Source organism: Microcebus murinus, chromosome 22 (assembly GCF_040939455.1).
Source record: "Microcebus murinus isolate Inina chromosome 22, M.murinus_Inina_mat1.0, whole genome shotgun sequence".
Classification (NCBI taxonomy): Eukaryota; Metazoa; Chordata; class Mammalia; order Primates; family Cheirogaleidae; genus Microcebus; species Microcebus murinus.
In genome coordinates, this window is record NC_134125.1 from 22,293,403 (window position 1) to 22,314,061 (window position 20,659).

The window sequence follows — 20,659 nt, forward strand, 5'->3', positions numbered from 1 at the left end:
TGGTGCATGCATACTGAATTGTCACTAAGAATGGTTGGTATAGAGGAGAGGTTGATTGGTATAGGCTATTTTCTTCAAAGACCCAGGAGGAACTGAAACTGAGCTTGCTGACTCACTGGTACAAGCCACATTTCATGTCCATCTGTAAACACTCTCCTTCCAGGATGTTGATCTTCAGATTCATGAAAACATTTATTCTTGCTAATCCTAACCTGTCCAAAGATAATTCATGGCCTTGGATTATACCCTCAGATTATAAATCTCGAGCAGCCCCCAATCCTTATCCTATGACAGTGGTAGGATGGGGGAGTATCTTTGATTTGAAATCCACCATGGAATGCTGTTCTTGTTCCCCAAACTGCGGTCCTGAAGAAATTTAAAAAACTGTAAACAGGTACAAATATCATGAGTCTCTCTAATACTGGGCTGATCAATATCATGCCACTTCAAGAACTGTGTGATGGGGGAACATTACTTGTTGATGATTTGCAGTTTTCTAAGCGTCTTCTATACTCTTAAGACTTTTGGTAACTTGCTGAAGGTCACATCATGGTAAGTTTCAGAGCCAGGATTCCATCCAGGTCTTCTTCTCAGCAGTACTCTTTCCCCTGCACTATACAGCCTATAATTACATGAAATTATCCAATGCTTTGCATTACTGCTCAGCCTCCCAGAATTGAGAATATTATGTACATGTAGGCTGCTTCATAGTGAAGTAACTGAAGTAAACTTGAGCACTGTTTTTCTCTACTCATGCCTAGGAGAAGAACTGTAGTCATGAAGTAACAGTGGTCCTATTTTCTAGAACTTTCTATGATGCAAAATCTATTGGTGAGTAACTCTTTTTCCTTCCTACAGTTATTTTTTGGTTATGCTTCCCCTACTCCAATGACTACCATTCCTTTTCTTCTTCTTTCCTTTTGTGCTATTCCATCTTTCCCACCTTGTAAGGACAGGCTAAAACAGGAAGTACCACAGTCCATTAGTGGTTGCAAGAAGTCTGTGGGATACATCTGAAAACCAAGTTAATAGGCTGGGTATGGTGGCTCACACCTGTAATCTCAGCACTTTGGAGGCCAAGAGAGGAGGGTCACTTGAGGCCAGGAGTTGGAGACCAGCCTGGGCAATGTAGTAAGACATCATCTCTCCAAAAAAAAGAAAAAATTAGTTGAGTGTGGTGTCATGCACCTGTAGTCCCAGCTACTTAGGAGACTGAGGTGGGAGAGTCACTTGAGCCCAGGAGTTTGAGGCTACAATGAGCTATGGTCATACCAGTGCACTCCAGCCTTGGGCAATAGAGTGACACTCTGTCTCTAAAAAAAGAAAAAAAAAACCCCAGAAAACAAAAACCCCAACTTAATAGATAGACATTTATCTTTATTTTTTTCAGATGCAAATCTTTAACCCAGAAGAGGAAGCTGACAAAACTGTAAAATTCTCTTTTCAATCTGATCTACATATTTCATTTTCTCTATTTCAGATGAATTTCCTGAAATAAACCGAGCTTCAATTCGACAGGATCACAAGGGGCGATTCTATGAAGACTTTTACAAGTATGTTTGGGTGCTTGCTATGCCTTTTATTTATTTATTGGTTGTTTCTTTCCTAACTTTAAAAAAATCAACCTTTTTATTTTGGAATAGTTTTAGATTTACAGAGAATTTGTGAAGGTAATAGAGAGTGTTCCCATATACCCTTTGCCCAGTTTCCTCTAGTGTTAACATTTCATAACCAAGTTAAATTTGTCAAAACTAGGCAATTAGCATGGTACATAAGTATTAATTAAATTCAGATTTTTTTCAGATTTCACCAATTTTTCTACCCATTTACTTATATGACCCAATCCAGGATGTCACATTATATTTAGGTCTTCTAAATGTTTTATTGTGAAAAATGTCAACATACATGAAAGAAGAATGAATAATATAATGAACCCATATGCCCAATACCTACATTTAACAGTTATTATTTTGCCATATTTGATTCATCTGTTTTTTGACTGAATTTTGTTTTGTAATTATAGATACCATAACATTTTATTTTTATGCCTATAAAAAGGGCATTTTTATATCTAACCACAATATCATTATTTCATTTAACAAAATTAATAATGATTCCATAATATCATCTGACATTTAGTACATTTTTAGATTTCCTTAATTGTCCCCCAAAACAACTTATGTTTGGTCTTTTTTTTTAGACAGAATCTTGCTCTGTTGCCTGGGCTAGTGTGGCATTGTGTTATCCTCACTTACGGCAACCTCAAACTCCTGGGCTCAAGTGATCTTCCTGCCTCAGCCTCCTGAGTAGTTGGGCCTACAGGCGCATGCCTCTATGCCTGGCTAATTTTTTCTATTTTTAGTAGAGACAGGGTGTTGCTCAGACTGGCCTGGAACTCCTGACCTCAAGCGATGCTCCCTCCTTGGCCTCCCAGAGCGCTAGGATTATAGGTGTGAGCCACCATGCCTGGCCTAGACCATGATCTTTTAAATTCTCAAATGCATGAAAAAGTTTGGTTTTTTTTTTTGTTTTTTTTTTGAGACAAAGTCTCACTCTGTTGCCTGGGCTGAGTGTCGTGGTGTTAGCTTAGCTCACAGCAACCTCAAACTCCTGGGCTCAAGCAGTCCTTCAGCCTCAGTCTCCCGACTAGCTGGGACTACAGGCATGCACCACCATGCCTGGCCTCAAATGCATGAAAAAGTTTATCACATGATTATTGGCACTTCAGTTGGAGGACAGGGTAGATATTGAAAAGGATGTTAGAAAGCCATTTGCTTTCAAAAGATGTTGGATTGATTGTTTCATTATTGCCTACATTTGTACAAAGATTTTATGTTTATATAAAACATAACCTCTTTGGTAAGAGGCACATTTCATCACCTTGACTACACTTGTTTAAAGCCCTTAAAGATTTCTTCTCTCTAACTTACTAACCTATTATTGGTTGAGTCTTGCTTCCTCAAACTATTTCCTTCCTTAACTGAGAGGCAGAATTCTTTGTTAGTTTCTGCTCTTACCTCAGACTTGGAGATACGATGTCTCTCTGTTTTGGAGTAACCATTTATTATGGGGGTTTAGTTTTTGGCTCAAATGGTCCATCTTCCCCAGACTCCCAACCTTAAATATATAATATATCTTTGTAACTAGTTCCTTCCTAAGACCCAAGCCAGCATACAATTCCTACTTGTATTTTTTTTCCTTTTGCAATTTTGTAATACCATCTATAAAGAATAAATCTTTTATAACTGTGGTTGTTTTTTTGAGACAGAGTCTCACTTTGTTGCCCAGGCTAGAGTGAGTGCCATGGCATCAGCCTAGCTCACAGCAACCTCAAATTCCCGGGCTCAGGCAATCCTGCTGCCTCGGCCTCCCAAATAGCTGGGACTACAGGCATGTGCCACCATGCCCAGCTAAATTTTTCTATATATATTAGTTGGCCAGTTAATTTCTTTCTATTTATAGTAGAGACGGGGTCTCGCTCTTGCTCAGGGTGGTTTTGAACTCCTGACCTCGAGCAATCCACCCGCCTGGGCCTCCCAGAGTGCTAGGATTACAGGCGTGAGCCACCGCACCTGGCCTGTGGTTGGTTTTTGAGTTTGTTTTATTAGAGACAGGATCTTGCTCTGTCACCCAGGCTAGGGTACAATGGCCTGATGATAGCTCACTGTAATATCAAACCCTGGGCTAAAGTGAACTTCCTGTCTCAGTCTCCCAACTAGCTGGGGCCACAGGTGTGCACCACCATGCCTGGCTAAGATTTACATGTGTTTGTAAAGGGAGTGTCTCGCTGTGTTGCCCCAGCTGGTCCCAAACTCCTGGCCTCAAGTGATCCTCCTGCTTCGGCCTCCCAAAGTGTGAGATTACAGGCAAGAGCCACCATGCCTGGTCTGTTTGTTTGTTTGTTTTTTGAGACAGAGTCTACTGTGTTGTCCAGGCTAGAGTGCTGTGGCATCAGCCTAGCTCACAGGAGCCTCAAACTCCTGGGCTCAAGCAATCCCTCTCCCTCAGCCTCCCGAGTAGCTAGGACTACAGGAATGTGCCACCATGCTCAGCTAATATTTTCTATATATTTTTAGTTGGCCAATTAATTTCTTTCTATTTTTAGTAGAGATGGGTTCTCCTTCTTGCTCAGGCTGGTCTCGAACTCCTGAGTTCAAACGCTCCTCCCTCCTTTGGCCTCCCAGAGTGCTAGGATTACAGGCGTGAGCCACTGTGCCCGGCTATTACTTACTATTATATAGTTAATTCCCCCAATTCTGGGAATTTCATCTTCTTCTTTCCTTGAAACCTTATAAGAGAACTGACGTAATAGCTGCTTGATATCCATCTTACGATAATACTCCTTTCAGAGTGGTGGTGCAGAATGAGAGAAGAGAAGAGTGGACTTCCCTCCTTGTGACCATTAAAAAACTTTTCATCCAGTATCCAGTGTTGGTGCGCCTGGAACAGGCAGGTACTGCATCCATGTAACAGAAGGTGTGGTGGCGAAAGGAGGTATGGGAGGGAGGCTGGAAGACAGAGAAGAGGTTTGTGCTTGTTTCCCATCCATTGCTGTGTGTAATTTCTGCTTCTGGTCAGGTTTCTATTTCCAAGTGGATCCAGTTGTTCATTCCATATGTAGAAAGTTCAAGAGTGTCCCCAATATAGGGTGGAGGGCCCTGGGAAGCCAGACACCTTCTACTTATTTTTTGAGAGTTCATCTTTCATGAGATGTTTTTCCTTTGCTTGTATGTTTTGCTTCAGAGGGCTTTCCTCAAGGAGACAATTCTACCTCAGCACAGGGAAACTACCTGGAGGCCATCAATCTGTCATTCAACGGTGAGTACAGATGCCACCATAGCGAGCCAGCATCTTGCTTGCCCATGGCTGTGAACTTCTCTTTACTACTGCTCAAAAGACCCAGACCTAGGTGATGATCCCCCTGCCCACCTACCCCCCACGTTAATTCTATGCAATAACTTCTGATTAGATGGCTTTAATGACCAACATTTAGCTCTTGGGTCTTCTATTGGGAAATTAACTTCCGTGGTAGTGTTATCTGTTTCTCATGGTAAAGAGCCAGAGGGAGTCTTCCTTGGCCTCTTTGTTTTACTACAAACTGTGTTCTTATTATTTTTCACTCTATCCTCAGCTGCTTCTAGGTAATTTTTAAAATTCTACTTTAAAAAAAAGTACAAAAGTAACCCATGTTCCTAGAATTCGAGTATGGAGAGAGGTATATTAAATAAAAAGTGATACCACTGAGCACTATCAGTCATTTTCTAAGGGGAACCATTGTTAACAGTGTGATGTGATTTCTTTTGAATGTCCCTGCATTTATGTGTTAGCTGAAATACTACTGTTTGCAAATAACAAACCTACTGAGTTAGTTTAAACCAGGGATCCTCAAACTTTTTAAACAGGGGGCCAGTTCACTGTCCCTCAGACCGTTGGAGGGCCGTTGGAGAGTGTGGCACACATTCCACACATGCGCACTGTGAGCCCAGGACGAGTTGGCTGCTAAGCAGGACTGGCAATGGTGGCAAAAACACCCAGCAGGCTGGATAAATGTCCTAGGCGGGCCGCATGTGGCCCGTGCGCCATAGTTTGAGGACACCTGGTTTAAACAAAAAGGGAAATTTACTCTAAGGACACAGGAGCTTAGTGGGGTAGCTAGGAAAGGCTTAAATGTCATGTTGGAGAAGGGACCTTGGTGGCTCTGGGAACCACAGCAGCAGGAATTCCTAGAGACGCATTAAGCTCCCAGCAGCAACCCTGTCTCTGCTCTCCTCTGCTCCAAATTCCACATTCCCAGGAGAGAGTCTGGTAGGCCCAGAGCTCTGCTTAGGTTTCTGGCCAGTGGTGGAAGTGATGATGTGTTTTTACATCACTGTTTTTTTTTGAGACAGAGTCTTGCTTTGTTGTCCAGGCTAGAGTGAGTGCCGTGGCGTCAGCCTAGCTCACAGCAACCTCAAACTCTTGGGCTCAAGCGATCCTTCTGCCTCAGCCTCCCGAGTAGCTGGGACTATAGGCATGCGTCACCATGCCTGGCTAATTTTTTCTATATGTATTAGTTGGCCAATTAATTTCTTTCTATTTATAGTAGAGATGGGGTCTCGCTCTTGCTCCGGCTGGTTTCGAACTCCTGACCTCAAGCAATCCGCTCGCCTCGGCCTCCCAGAGTGCTAGGATTACAGGCGTGAGCCACCGTGCCCGGCCTTACATCACTGTTATATCACCTTTCCATGAGTTTGCACCCAGGTGCTGGGGAATTCTAGAGTATAGTGTCTTTTATTGTGAAATCTTTTTGTCATATTTGAATATCACTGATTTTCCATAGTAAGAATCACAGAGGCTAGAAATAAAAATTAACTTGCCAAATTTACAAAGTCATCCCAAGATTCTGGTCCACTCTCTTAAATATTGTCTTAAATTAATAGTTGATTCTTACAAATTTCAGTATAGACTCATTTATGGATGGTTTAAATTAATGACATGAGATCTGAGCAGTTAAAGCTACATTAAGGCAATTGTTAGGCATCCATGAGGGGGATTGACAAAGATGACGGGGACTTAGTTCTGTTTTGAAGCACTTCTTAATGTAGGAGAGGAAAGACAGACAACCAACTAGAATGTGGCAGTTGGTGTAATAGAAATATGGACATAATCCTCTGAGAGTGCAGAGATGCTTGCCTGTGGCTGGTTTCTGAAAAGCTGTTGCATCATTATTGGGGAATTTTTGTTGTGTTTCAAGTGTTTGACAAGCACTATATCAACCGCAACTTTGACCGAACGGGACAGATGTCTGTGGTGATCACCCCCGGGGTGGGTGTCTTCGAAGTGGACCGCCTGCTCATGATCTTGACCAAGCAGCGGATGATAGACAACGGTAACGCTCCCTGGTTTGTGTGCTGGCCTTGTGGGTTTATAGCCTGATTTTCCCCTAGAACCTTGAGCTTTCACTGACTTCTTAGAGTGTGAGGAACTCCGCAGGGTGTTCTGTGTGTTATAAGATCTGGGGGTGTCAATAGATGTCCGGTGACAAAAAGAGTTGCGTGGTCAAATCAGTATGGGAAATGCTGGGTCATACACAAAGAAGCAGGCTCCACGATTGCAGATCTTCCCTAGAGTTTTCGATATGTCAGTTTATGTTGTTTGTCTCTACAGGGTGCATCTAGTACTCTGAGTTCCCCAAACATATTTGACACAGGAGAACCCTTTCTGGGGGGATTGTTTCAAGGCACCAGTGTGCCATCAACCCATCTTGGGAAGCACCATCAGGTCATCTAGTCCATTTCTCCCTCCCTAACGTGCTTTGTGTCTCCAGCTTGACCCCATGCATTCTGATTTGATTTCTGTTTCACCAAGATGGAGCTGGGGAAGCAAATCCTGATTACCAAAAAAGAAGATGTGTTAAGTGACATGGATTGTTTTTGTTTTTACTGAAATGCAAAGTTCTTACTCCTTTCTGGCCTCAAAACTTTAGTGACGGAGGCCTGGTTGTCTTGTTTTGCAACTTATGATCTGCAGGGCAGTCAAAGGCTAATTGTCAAGCACTAAATAGTGGCAGGTGCTAGGAGACTCAGGGGAGCCAGACAGAATGCATCTATTTATTTCTTTGCTGCATAGATAGCACTGATGAGGTTATAAAGCATAGGATGGTAAGTTGGCTTTGCCTCATACCCAGTTAAATAGCATCATTTATAAATTGGGACCCTTATGTTTGCCACTCCCCTCCTCCCTCTTTTTGTCTTTTCTTTCGTAGGAATCGGTGTGGACTTGGTATGCATGGGAGAGCAACCGTTACATGCTGTCCCATTGTTCAAGGTAATTAGATTTTGGATTTGCTTGCTAAAGGCCAGGTTGCGAATAGTCAAAAGTAGAAAAGCTGGAACAGTTCCACATCCTACTTGTTTTTTCACTTCTCCGTGCGCTCACTGTTTTCCTGCAGCTGCATAATCGGAGTGCTCCTCGGGATTCTCGTCTGGGCGACGACTATAATATTCCTCACTGGATAAACCACAGGTGGGTGCGATCTTGTTCAATAGTAGGTGACAAGAGTTTCAAATAGCTTCCTTGCCATTTTCTCTTTAAATCTGTCAAGTTCTTATTTATGGCACAACCTTTTGTCAAGAAAATGTGGGAACCAAAGTTCTAACATTTGCTTAAAACTTTTCTACATGCAAAACAGTAGCAGCAATATGGGAACGGTCTATGGTGAAAAAGTCAAAACAAATTTTGAAGGGCTTATTTCTGCTACTGTTCCCAAGTCCTACTATTTCCAATTCCCATAGACCATAGTAGACCCACATTATGCCTGTCCTCCTTCATTTGTGGGAAAGTCCCCGTGCCACCTTGCATGGGACAAGGTTTCAGTGTTCCTGCTGATTCCCCTCAGGGAAGGCCTCTCTCTTCCCTCTGCCAGTGCCACTGCTTTATCTCCGTCCTAATCTTTTTGAACTATGGCACTAATCTTATTGGTGTATCTATTTCTAGTCTCTCCTTTCTTCAATTCATTCTTTAAACCAGGGTTTCTCAACCTTGACACTATGATGTTTTAGGCCAGATCATTCTTTGTTGTGGGGGCTATCTTGGGCTTTGTAGCATGTGGACCAGCATCCCTGGCCTCTACCTGCTTGATGCCAATAGCACACACCTCCCCAGTCGTGACCACCACAAATGTTTGCAGACGTTGCCACATGTCTCCTGTATGGCAAAATCCACCTACCTGCCCCTCATTGAGAATTACTTCTTTAGACCAGTGATTTTCTTCTTTCTTTTTTAATTTTGTTCTTAAGCAACAGGGCCCTTTCTTCAAGTTATAGTCTTGGAATCCTAATATATAAAAGCAAAATGTAATAGTGTTTCTTTCTGCCCTCACATGGTAAGCCCTGATATAGCACCAAGAACCCTGGGGGTCTGGGGAGCAGTGTCCAGCAACCTCTGCTGTACCTGGCTACCAAGTCATTTTTGTGAAAACCAAATCCTACTGCTCTTTCCCTCTGATTCTTCATGCCAGTTTGGTAAAGACTAAAGTGTTTGACATCTGAGGCATCCGTGCCCACCACTGCCCTCTCTCATTCTGCACGGCAACACCCCACTTCTGGGCCTTTCTATCTAAAGGGCCTCTCCATCTGCTCTCCCTCACAAATGCCTATGTATTCCCTAGAACGAGCTCCATCATATCGCTCTGAATTCTTCCTGTGCTTCCTCCAACATCCAATAGCTGCTTTCTCTTTAGTACTTCCAGAGCATTCTGTCCTCCTCTGGGTTGTTGGTCTGTGGCCAGGACTTATGAGGAGCAGAAGACCACTAGGCTCTTACCTCAGTACAATAGAACCTTCAATTTTGGCTTCTGTTTAGTTATAAATTTTTTTTTTTTTTTTGAGACAGAGTCTCGCTTTGTTGCCCAGGCTAGAGTGAGTGCCATGGCATCAGCCTAGCTCACAGCAACCTCGAACTCCTGGGCTCAAGCAATCCTCCTGCCTCAGTCTCCCGAGTAGCTGGAACTACAGGCATGCGCCACCATGCCCGGCTAATTTTTTCTATATATATTAGTTGGCCAATTAATTTCTTTCTATTTTTAGTAGAGACGGGGTCTCGCTCTTGCTCAGGGTGGTTTCGAACTCCTGACCTTGAGCAATCCACCCGCCTCGGCCTCCCAGAGTGCTAGGATTACAGGCGTGAGCCACCGCGCCCGGCATAAATCTTTTTTTTTTGAGACAGTCTCGCTTTGTTGCCCAGGCTAGAGTGAGTGCCATGGCGTCAGCCTAGCTCACAGCAACCTCAGACTCCTGGGCTCAGGCAATTCTTCTGCCTCAGCCTCCCGAGTAGCTGGCACTACAGGCATGCACCACCATGCCCGGCTAGGCCTCCCAGAGTGCTAGGATTATAGGCGTTAGCCACCGCGCCCGGCCAAGTTATAAATCTTTACTGGAAACCAACTTGAAAACTCATCATAAATGTTGATTTCAGCTTTATAGTATATCCTTGATATTAAGGATATACTATATCAAGGATATCAAGTCCTTGATCTTTGTTATGGGCTTTTGCCATCAGTCTAGTGGTTCTGCTGGTCACCTATAATATTCATAAGTGAAGAACCACGAATGAGCAAAGGAACAGTCATTTTGGCCAGTTCTGTAAGGATGATGTGGTCACATTATAATTATCCTGTTCTAAGTATGTCCCTATCATCTCTGGAAGCCCAATGAGATACTGTCTGAGTGGTCACCTATGTTCTTCCTTTACGTATATGTATATAAAGTTATACTTTTAATGATGTTCAATTTTGTATGTTGTTGTTGCATGGCCTGATGAGGTCATTTAAAAAAGACAGTGACTTGGCCGGGCATCGTAGCTCACACTTGTAATCCTAGCATTCTGGGAGGCCAAGGCGGGCGGATTGCTCGAGGTCAGGAGTTCGAAACCAGCCTGAGCAAGAGCGAGACCCCGTCTCTACTATAAATAGAAAGAAATTAATTGGCCAACTAATATATATAGAAAAAATTAGCCGGACATGGTGGCACATGCCTGTAGTCCCAGCTACTCGGGAGGCTGAGGCAGTAGGATTGCTTGAGCCCAGGAGTTTGAGGCTGGTGTGAGCTAGGCTGACGCCAGGGCACTCACTCTAGCCTGGGCAACAAAGCGAGACTCTGTCTCAAAAATAAAAACAAAAAAACCAGTGACTGCTTTATAATAAGATGCCTTTGTAACCATTCTCATCTTGTGTTCATGTTACCATTATTTTAAAAACTTGGTTCTTGGCTGGGCATGGTGACTCATCTGTAATCCCTACACTTTGGTGGTAGCCAAGGTGGGAGGATCACTTGAGGCCAGGAGTTTGAGACTAGCTTGGGCAACATAGTGAGACCCTGTCTCTATAAAAAATAAAATAAAATAAAGTAAAAACCTGATTCAAGTGAAATGATAGTATTTTGAGCTCATTTCTTTTTTCACTTATTTCAGAGTAACTTCTTTTTTGTCAGCCTCTATTTTGGGATTTATAACCTTTTAATAGACATTCAGATATAATTGCGAGTAAAAACAAATAGCCACTCTTTAATTATCTACCATATTTCATGGTTTTCAGTTTAGTTCAGGAGGTAAGGCAAAAAGTAACCTTAGCATACACAAAATTGCATATGAGTTTAAGTATTGCAATTTCCTCAAACTTTACTTTATAGTAACTTGAAAGTTTCCTGAATTTTCACTTTATTTTTCATCCTAAATTGCTTCTCTGATGCCAGTTAAGATGAAGGTTAGAACTACATGCTTCAGAGTCTGAGAACTGGAAGGGCCCAAGGCCTGCTTTTCACATTTCCTTTGAGCCTTGTTTGCCTGTGCCACTTGGGGATGGGAACAAGAAGGCGTGAGACAGACATCTGCTCACAGGGGCCATTGTTCTTTTCCAGTCAGCAAAACCTCTTTAGAAGCAGGCAAAGTATTCCCACTCTACTAAAGCCAGACACCTTATTAAACATAATCAGATTGTCTTCAGAGAACTTATTACTCCCATGGTATTATTGGCTAATAACAAAAATTGATCCAAAAAGTAAATTACTGTTAGATATGTAACAGTTATAAAGCTGAGGGTTTTGGGATATCACAGGATGTAGCTGGAATCCATTTTAGATATCATATAGACCATCCAGTCACATTGTATAGGTGAGGAAACCAAGTTCCAGAGAGGTTAAGTGGCCTGCCTAGGGTTGAACAGCAAGTTCATGGCAAAACTGCAGTTATTAGTTTGAGCCTTTTTTTTTTTTTTTTTTTTGAGACAGAGTCTCACTCTGTTGCCCGGGCTAGAGGGCTGTGGCGTCACCCCAGCTCACAGCAACCTCAAACTCCTGGGCTCAAGTGATTTTCCTGCCTCAGCCTCCTGAGTAGCTGGGACTACAGGTATACGCCACCATGCCTGGCTAATTTTTTCTATATATTTTTAGTTGTCCATCTAATTTCCTTTTATTTTTTTTTAGCAGAGATGGGGGTCTCACTCTTGTTCAGGCTGGTCTCGAACTCCTGAGCTCAAATAATCCGCCTGCCTTGGCCTCCCAGAGTGCTAGGATTACAGGCGTGAGCCACTGTGCCTGGCCCAGTTTGAGCCATTTGAAATCATGATATTAGACTGTTTTTGACCTTCAAAAATAGCAATTTAATTATGGTTCTATTTAATAGAACCCTTTCTTCTGGCTGACATCATTTTACCACTCAGATCTTTTACAATCAATTTCTGGGACGAGAGAGAGTAGCATCCTCTACTTGGGACTTTCCTGGATACCACTGTGAGAGGCCAAATCCCAGGGCCCCAGCTAGACTCTAGATCTCATTGCCAGGTGGCATCTTAAGTTCTTTGCTTCTTAATATACCACGAGGATTACTTTACAATCCATTGGTTATTTATTGAAACTGCCTTTTAAAAATTTTTTCTTTTTCATTCATGACAGAGTATTGATGGAAGGTAGAGATTAGGCAATTTTCAAAACATAGTGACCACAACGATAGATAAAAGAGGATACTGAGAGATGTTTGAGGAATAGCAAAGGCTGAATAGCCTCTATTGACTCATTCTTTCAACATAATTCAGGGCAAGGCCAAGTCTCCAATTTTCTTGTATGACATGACTATATTAAGATGATTTTCAGAGGGATTGGGATTTAATGGTTTCTGCCATCTTTTCTTGAGTACGAATCCTTTCCTTTCTTGCCTTGGTTATGCTGCTTACTAAGTGCTGATCAATCAGTGAGTGATAAGGACCTCCCTTGGGTGTAGCATCTTGCCAGGTATCAAGGTAAAAGCATTACAGTGTAAATAGATTTTAATCCCTGCCACAGGAGGAGATTCTGATCCAGTTAGGAGTTAAGACTTGAACACATGAAATAATTTATGGGGAAAAAAGAATAGCATGACAATTAAAAACCTAATTAGGCCGGGCGCTGTGGCTCACGCCTGTAATCCTAGCTCTTGGGAGGCCGAGGCGGGCGGATTGCTCAAGGTCAGGAGTTCAAAACCAGCCTGAGCAAGAGCGAGACCCCGTCTCTACTATAAATAGAAAGAAATTAATTGGCCAACTGATATATATATAAAAAAAATTAGCCGGGCATGGTGGCGCATGCCTGTAGTCCCAGCTACTCGGGAGGCTGAGGCAGAAGGATCACTCGAGCCCAGGAGTTTGAGGTTGCTGTGAGCTAGGCTGACGCCACGGCACTCACTCTAGCCTGGGCAACAAAGTGAGACTCTGTCTCAAAAAAAAACAAACAAAAACAAACAAACAAAAAAACTAATTAATGTTTTGTAGTCACTTCCTGCAAAAGAAGTTAGAATTGGGACGATCAGTGAAGCTTAAATTCCATCACGGGAGGGCTGATCCATGCCTGGGATTTCAATTGTGTCTTGAGGTTAAATTAAAAGGGATTTAGATTAATGACCCTGTTCATTTCTTTTACAGTTTCTACACATCCAAAAGCCAGCTCTTTTGTAACAGTTTCACCCCACGAATAAAACTGGCAGGAAAGAAGGTAGGTTTCACTAACCAGCAGAGCCTTTGGGGAATGTCACACATTGACGAGGTTATTTTAGTACCAAGGTACCTTCATCTGCCCCCTCCCCCACTGTGGTCATGAATAGGGCTTAAAAAATTTATCTTAGAACTTTACAGTTTTATACATTAGATAAATAAATAACAAGATAAGCCCCCAGACAGCATGAAAAAATATGACAATTAATTTTATTATGATGTCACTGGTTTATTCAGATTGTGAGGCTACTCAGTTACCAGTGGGGATAAAACACAGATACACACTATAGCAAAGAGTAAATGTGACAGAAAGGTCACATCTTAATAGTAAAGAAATGCAAATTCAAACTAGAATGGGGATTCTTTTTTTTTTTGCTTACTAATAGGTTTAAAATATATTATTAATTATACCACATGCTGGGAAAAGTGTGATGAAATTGGTACTTGAGTACCTGGTTGGTGTGCGATAATTTTGCAAAGTAGTTCAACCATGTGTATCGAGAACAATGTAAATGTTCATGCCATTTGACCAGGCAATTCCATTTTGGGGCACGTGGTGCAGGGAAATAATCGAAGTTATTATATGCAAATAGATATAGGTCTAGTTTTATTTATAATAGTGAGAAGTTGAATAAAGCAATGGCCAAATAAACCATGCAATATCTACTTGATGAAATATATTTGTAACTAATAAAAAATGCAAGTTTTAAGAACCTGAACAAGTGTTCTTGATGTAACGTGAGAAGAAAAAAGGGTGTTATGTTTATAGGCCCCACACCAGAGTGCTGTCACCCTTCTGCTGATTTTCAGGAGAGCTGAATTCTCTGAGGGTTTCCTCATTTGTGGCTGTGTTACATTAGTAGTATCAGGGCCACTTTTTTGCTTCTCTTTTTTTTTTTTTTGTGGGGGAGGGCTGTTAATGTCAATCTTCTAATAGGGGAAATATTAATTTGGAGGAATCTGAGGACTCCTTAAATAGGCCATGTTATGTAGTAAAGTGCTGGGAGATGGGACTCTGCCTAGAAAGAGGCTTCTCCTGCCTTATGAGGTTTTATGCCTTCACCACAACCATTCTTGGCAAAGTGGAACACAGAGGAACTTTTCTGCACCATGATCATTTTAAAGAAGCAAGAATGAATATTGTTATGAGAGGTTTAAGGGTCCTGAAAAAGATTCATTAAGAAAATCTAAAAAGTGATAGCTCTATCAGTTTTTTCTCTACCTTTGTCCTCCATTTCTGCATATTGGGCAGTCTACAGAGTGCTCAGCTCTGTCAGGTGTAGGCAGACAGGAGACAGTGCTGTGGGGAAGGGGAAAGCACCGTGTTTGGGTCAGGTGGGGCCTGGCCATGGTAGAACAAACACAATAGTGGACTGACCAAGAGGATGAGGATCTGGGCTTGGATTTTGACTTTGCCACCTGCTAATCGTGTGATTGTGGACAAATCCCTTATCCTTTCTAGAATTGAATATTCTCACTTTTAAAGTGGGGTCCATGCCCCCACTGGGTAGGGTTCTGGGAGTAAACAAGATGTGAGGTGGGAGGTAAAGGACCATCATAGGTAGGTATCAGATGGTAGCTCCTGCCTTTCTGTCAGTTACACGGACGGTTAAGACACGGTCTCTGCCTTGGGGAGCAGCCATGTGCATACTGTGCCTTGTGATAAGTTCTATTCTTGCAGAAGATGGAGTGATTAATTATCTATTTAATTTTACAGCCTGCCTCTGAAAAAGCAAAAAATGGCCGTGATACATGTGAGTATTTTTTCAGATCTTCTTTCAACACTTTTAGAGTCAGCTAATCCATGCCAAAAAGTTATGTGAAGTCACTTAAAAATTTCAGAGAAAAATCAGGAAACCTGAGTTCTTTCTGTGTCACTTTGGAAGATCCTTTAACCACCTTGTATTTTTGTCCTGTCAACTGTAAAATGATGACAAAACCTTGTTTTTCTTTTCCGTAAATCAATTTTCAGGATCAGGTAGAAAGTTTTAAAGTACTAAACATATTAAGATGGTATTTGGAAAGCAGGACCACAGGAGAATGAAATGCTACCGGCACCTTGCCTTCATTGAGTGCTATACTATTCGTGTATCGCTTTGGCATGTTATTTAATCTCAACAACCTGGTGAATAAGTTATTATCCCATTTTTCCAGGGGGAGATGATGATCACCTATGCCTTGCAAATTTTGGTGAAAACCCTCTGAAGGCATCTGTCTGAAATGCATTTGGATGATAGTTTGTATTATTTCTGTATTTCAGCTCTTGGATCTCCAAAAGAATCTGAGAACGCGCTTCCCATCCAAGTCGATTATGATGCCTATGATGCTCAAGTGTTCAGGCTGCCCGGCCCATCCAGGGCTCAGCGCCTCGCCACCTGCAGGTTTTCTGCCAGATTCACTCTGGGGGGTAATGGGTATATAAAAATTGTTTATGAAAACCTGAGGTCCACTGGGGACCTTTATGAGCGTAACCCTGAAAATGTTTTAAATTAAAATTAGCCTTCCCAATACCCTATTATTGTAGGGTATTGGGCAGGTGGGAGGGGTGGTGGTGGGGGCGGGTATATACATACATAATGAGTGAGATGTGCACCATCTAGGGGATGGTCATGCTGGAGACTCAGACTGGGGGGGAGGGGGAGAATGGGCATTTATTGAAACCTTAAAATGTGTACCCCCATAATATGCCCCCCCCCAAAAAATTAGCCTGAAGGAAGCCATGCCATATAGAGCATTAGGGATTCTGTTTTCAGACTCTTTAGTCACCGCCATTTTGTTTGCTATGAAGTATTGCCTCAAAATAAAGAGGGGTTCTAGCCAAGAGAAACAAATTACAAATTTTAGTATCTTCTTACCAGGCTGGCACTAATATCGATCCTTGGGCTCAGAGTTTCTTTTAGGTTTATTATTCCCAAAGGGCAAGAACTTTTCTTTCTTTAATTCCTGCTTTTTAAATTTGCTGTGTGGTATTTTGATCATATAGTAGTTTTAAATTGTGATGTAGTTAGGTTTACCAATCTATTCATTTCCAGGTCTTAGACATATCTTTTCTTTTATTATTATTATTTTTTTAGAGATAAGGTCTTCCTCTGTCACCCAGGCTGGATTGCAGCAGCCTGATCATAGTTCACTGTAACCTTGAACTCCTGGGCTTAAGCAGTCCTCTCACCTCAGCCTCCCAAGTGGCTAGGGCTACAGGCACATGCCACCATGCTTGACTCTGTTTTAATTTTTTTTAAAAAGATGGAATCTTGTTATGTTGATTCTCCCACCTCCGCCTTCCAAAGTGCTACAATTACAGGCTTGAGCCACTGTGCCCAGCCCTGTATTTTATATTTTATTCTACTGTTCTATAGTCTTGGATTTTATGCTTAGTTCTTTATGTAGAATTTTTTTCATGAATGTGTGAACAGAGTTCAACCTTGTTTTTTTTTTCCCCCAGTTGACCAAATACCATTTTCCAGATTTCTTAAATATATAAGTTTAAGCACAACTCACTGGAAGATTATTATGTCTCTTAATTTTGTGGCACATGAACTTATTGTGGCCATATGATTGTTTTTGTCCTTTTCCCTCAATCCATCATAATGTCTCTTCCTGAGACTATTTAGAGCTCAGAATAAGTGCTATTAACAACAGCTCTCCTACACTTGGGTGCTACTTGAGATTCAGTAGTAGCTACCATGTTTCCCTGAAAATAAGACCTACCCATAAAATAAGCCCTAGCAGGATTTCTAAGCATTTGCGCAATATAAGCCCTACCCTGAAAATAAGACCTAGTGATGGGTGTGGCTACGCAGCTTATCTGCACAACCCATGCATTTTGTTGCAGAACGGTAAAGAAGATAAGCAGCCCTTCTCATCTGCCCCATTGTGACAGGTTCTATCCCAGAGGTGACCAGAAAGGTGTGGGCAGCCCCACCAACAAGGTCAGCTCCCCCTGTCAGGTGCTGGCCATCCTGTGCGTGCTGCAAGCTGAGGCTTTGAGGGGAAAATAACACATCCTCTGAAAATAAGCCCTAGGGTGTCTTCTTAAGGAAAAATAAATATAAGACCCTGTCTTATTTTCAGGGAAACACAGTACTTAGGGGCTTTTCTTCTGTCTTTAAAAATATGTTCATAGTTCAAGATTGTTGGTTTTCTTTTGTTTACTCAAAGATGGCAAGACATGGTGTCTCAGGTATCTAGGTACCTTGAAGGCACAAACCATGTCTTAAATTGTGCTCCATCCCTTGCACATGGCTAAGCATATACTGGTGCTCAAATATTTACTGTTGAAATATATGAAAATGTAGTCAGCATGTGGGATCTATTTTCAGGCTTTATCTAAGCTCTTAAAATCCTTCCAGGAGGAGAGGGAATGGCTCTGATGCCAGAAGGGCAGTCCTATTGGTGGGCTAACTTCCATTCTTAATTTTTGCTTCCCCATTGGGCTTCTCTCCTTTTGATCCTTCTTCCTACTGCTTCTAGAGATTCTTCGCTTAGCGAGTTTTATTTTATTTTTATTTTTTATTTTATTTTATTTATTTATTTTTTTTTGAGACAGAGTCTCACTTTGTTGCCCAGGCTAGAGTGACTGCCATGGCGTCAGCCTAGCTCACAGCAACCTCAGACTCCTGGGCTCAAGCAATCCTTCTGCCTCAGCCTCCCGAGTAGCTGGGACTACAGGCATGCGCCACCATGCCCGGCTAATTTTTTCTATATGTATTAGTTGGCCAATTAATTTCTTTCTACTTATGGTAGAGACGGGGTCTCGCTTTTGCTCATGCTGGTTTCGAACTCCTGACCTCGAGCAATCTGCCCACCTCAGCCTCCCAGAGTGCTAGGATTACAGGCCTGAGCCACCGCACCCGGCCTGTTAGCGAGTTTTATGTTTTAATAAGAGTATATTATTTTTTAAACATTTGTTAAGGAAAGGTTCAATCACACTCAGAGAGCCTAGTATCATGAACAGTTATCACCATGTTGCCAGTCTTATTTCATCACTTCTCCCACATTTTAAGTTTTGGCTGAAGAATTTTAAAACAAATCCCAGGCATTCCTATTTTTTTCCCCTGCTGATACATACTTCAGTATGTGTCTCTTACAAATAAGGATTTTTTAGAAAAAATTATCACTAGTAACAAAATTAACACTAATTCCTTAATAACCTCTAATAGCCAGTCCATATTTAGAGTTCCCAGTTGTCTCAAAAATGTGTTTCTGCAGTAGGTTTGTATAATTTGGGATCTAAATAAGATCCACACATTTTCTTTTGTTGTAATGTCTTTTCTATGTGTGTACAACAGTAAACTGTCTTGCTTTCTTCATTTAGTTGATTCTTTCCTTGTTATATTTAACTTTTCCTCTAGTCTCTGAATTTCCTTTAAACTGGCAATTATCTCTAGAGGCGTGATTAGATTTAGGTTCAAATTTGGGGACAAGAAGACGTCTCCAGGGGCCCTGTGTACTTTGTCTTGCATCACATTGTATCTTATCCCCGTTTTTTAGTAATGTGTGATTGATCAGTGGGATCAGGTGGGGTCAGACTGGAGCCATCACTTCTTTACAGCTGTGATCCCAGGACTTTGGCTGTTTGAGAACTTCCCTTTCTTACACAACATCTCAAGTGGCTCAGGGCAAAGTACCTCCTACATATTTCCCACTCATAGATTATAATGAAGATTTCTGTCGTTGATTTCCCAAGTGGCTTGGGCTGGTGATGGGTTTTAGAGGTGGGACAGCATGCCTTGCTTGGTGGTAACTTTTTGTCTCTCGCCTGGTAGGTCTGTGCGAGAACGGGAAAGTCAGAGTCGAAAGAGTGCCAGCTCCTGTGACGTCTCATCCAGCCCTTCCTTGCCGAGCCGGGCGCTGCCCACCGAGGAAGTGAGGAGCCAGGCTTCTGACGACAGCTCCCTGGGCAAGAGCACCAACATCCTGATGATCCCACACCCCCACCTGCACCAGTATGAAGTTAGCAGCTCCTTGGGCTACACCAGTACTCGAGGTCAGAGTGCTGACACACAGGCAGAGCTGGGCATGGCTTCCTTACTGTAGTGGGAGATAGGAGGTGGGGGTGGTGGTCAGGGCTATGAGTCCCACATCTTAATTATTTCCATGTCAGTGCACTGGTGAGAATCATCTGAGCTGATAGATATGTATGTATTATATTATTGTTGTGTCTACCATTTCTTCCCTCATCACAGTAACTGCGTATCTTTCCATATGTTAACGTAGAGCTTTTCTGAGGCCTAGGGTCAAAGGGGTTTTCTTTTTTCCTTATCAATCTCCAGGGCATATTCAATTTCACCACATTTATGTATGCTCATTTGTTTATACATATTAATATATCTCTGTGCAATTTTATCACATATAAGTTTGTATGACCACCACCACAATTAAAGTACAGAACTATTATGTCACCACCAGGCTCCTTCATGCTACCCCCACCCCTTTTTTTGTTTGTTTGTTTTTTTGAGACAGAGTCTCACTCTGTTGCCCAGGCTAGAGTGCCATGGCATCAGCCTAATTCACAGCAACCTCAAACTCCTGGGCTCAAGCCATCCTCTTGCCTTAGCCTCCCGAGTAGCTGGGACTACAGGCATGTGCCACCGTGCCTGGCTAATTTTTTCTATATATGTTTTTAGTTGGCAATTAATTTCTTTCTATTTTTAGTAGAGATGGGGTCTCACTCTTGCTCAGGCTGGTTTCGAACTCTTGAGCTGAGCGATCCTACTGCCTTGGCCTCCCAGAGTGCTAGGATTATAGGCATGAGCCACTGGGCCACTGTGCCCTCCCCTTTATAGCCACACCCTCATGCTAATCATTCTCCTCTTTAATTTTGTTATTTAAGAATGTTATTGGGGCCGGGCGCGGTGGCTCACGCCTGTAATCCTAGCTCTCTGGGAGGTCGAGGCGGGCGGATCGCTCGAGGTGGGGAGTTCGAAACCAGCCTGAGCAAGAGCGAGACCCCGTCTCTACTATAAATAGAAAGAAACTAATTGGCCAACTAATATATATAGAAAAAATTAGCCGGGCATGATGGCTCATGCCTGTAGTCCCAGCTACTTGGGAGGCTGAGGCAGGAGGATTGCTTGAGCCCAGGAGTTTGAGGTTGCTGTGAGCTAGGCTGACGCCACGGCACTCACTCTAGCCTAGGCAACAAAGCAAGACTCTGTCTCAAAA

At 42.3% G+C, this 20,659-nt stretch overlaps 1 protein-coding gene across 11 annotated transcripts in view; it reads left to right on the forward strand.

Annotated features, from left to right (window-relative positions):
- The window catches only part of DEPDC5 (DEP domain containing 5, GATOR1 subcomplex subunit), a 125,968-nt gene that overhangs the window by 26,640 nt on the left and 78,669 nt on the right, over nt 1-20,659 (forward strand). For all 11 annotated transcript variants that reach the window (XM_075996714.1, XM_075996717.1, XM_075996715.1 and 8 more), the window contains exons 11-21: nt 762-831; nt 1,481-1,553; nt 4,350-4,453; nt 4,744-4,818; nt 6,734-6,868; nt 7,745-7,806; nt 7,931-8,004; nt 13,427-13,496; nt 15,213-15,249; nt 15,756-15,876; nt 19,261-19,481. In XM_075996714.1, coding sequence (XP_075852829.1) covers nt 762-831; nt 1,481-1,553; nt 4,350-4,453; nt 4,744-4,818; nt 6,734-6,868; nt 7,745-7,806; nt 7,931-8,004; nt 13,427-13,496; nt 15,213-15,249; nt 15,756-15,876; nt 19,261-19,481 — 1,042 coding nt within the window. The remainder of the gene's footprint in view (nt 1-761; nt 832-1,480; nt 1,554-4,349; nt 4,454-4,743; nt 4,819-6,733; nt 6,869-7,744; nt 7,807-7,930; nt 8,005-13,426; nt 13,497-15,212; nt 15,250-15,755; nt 15,877-19,260; nt 19,482-20,659) is intronic.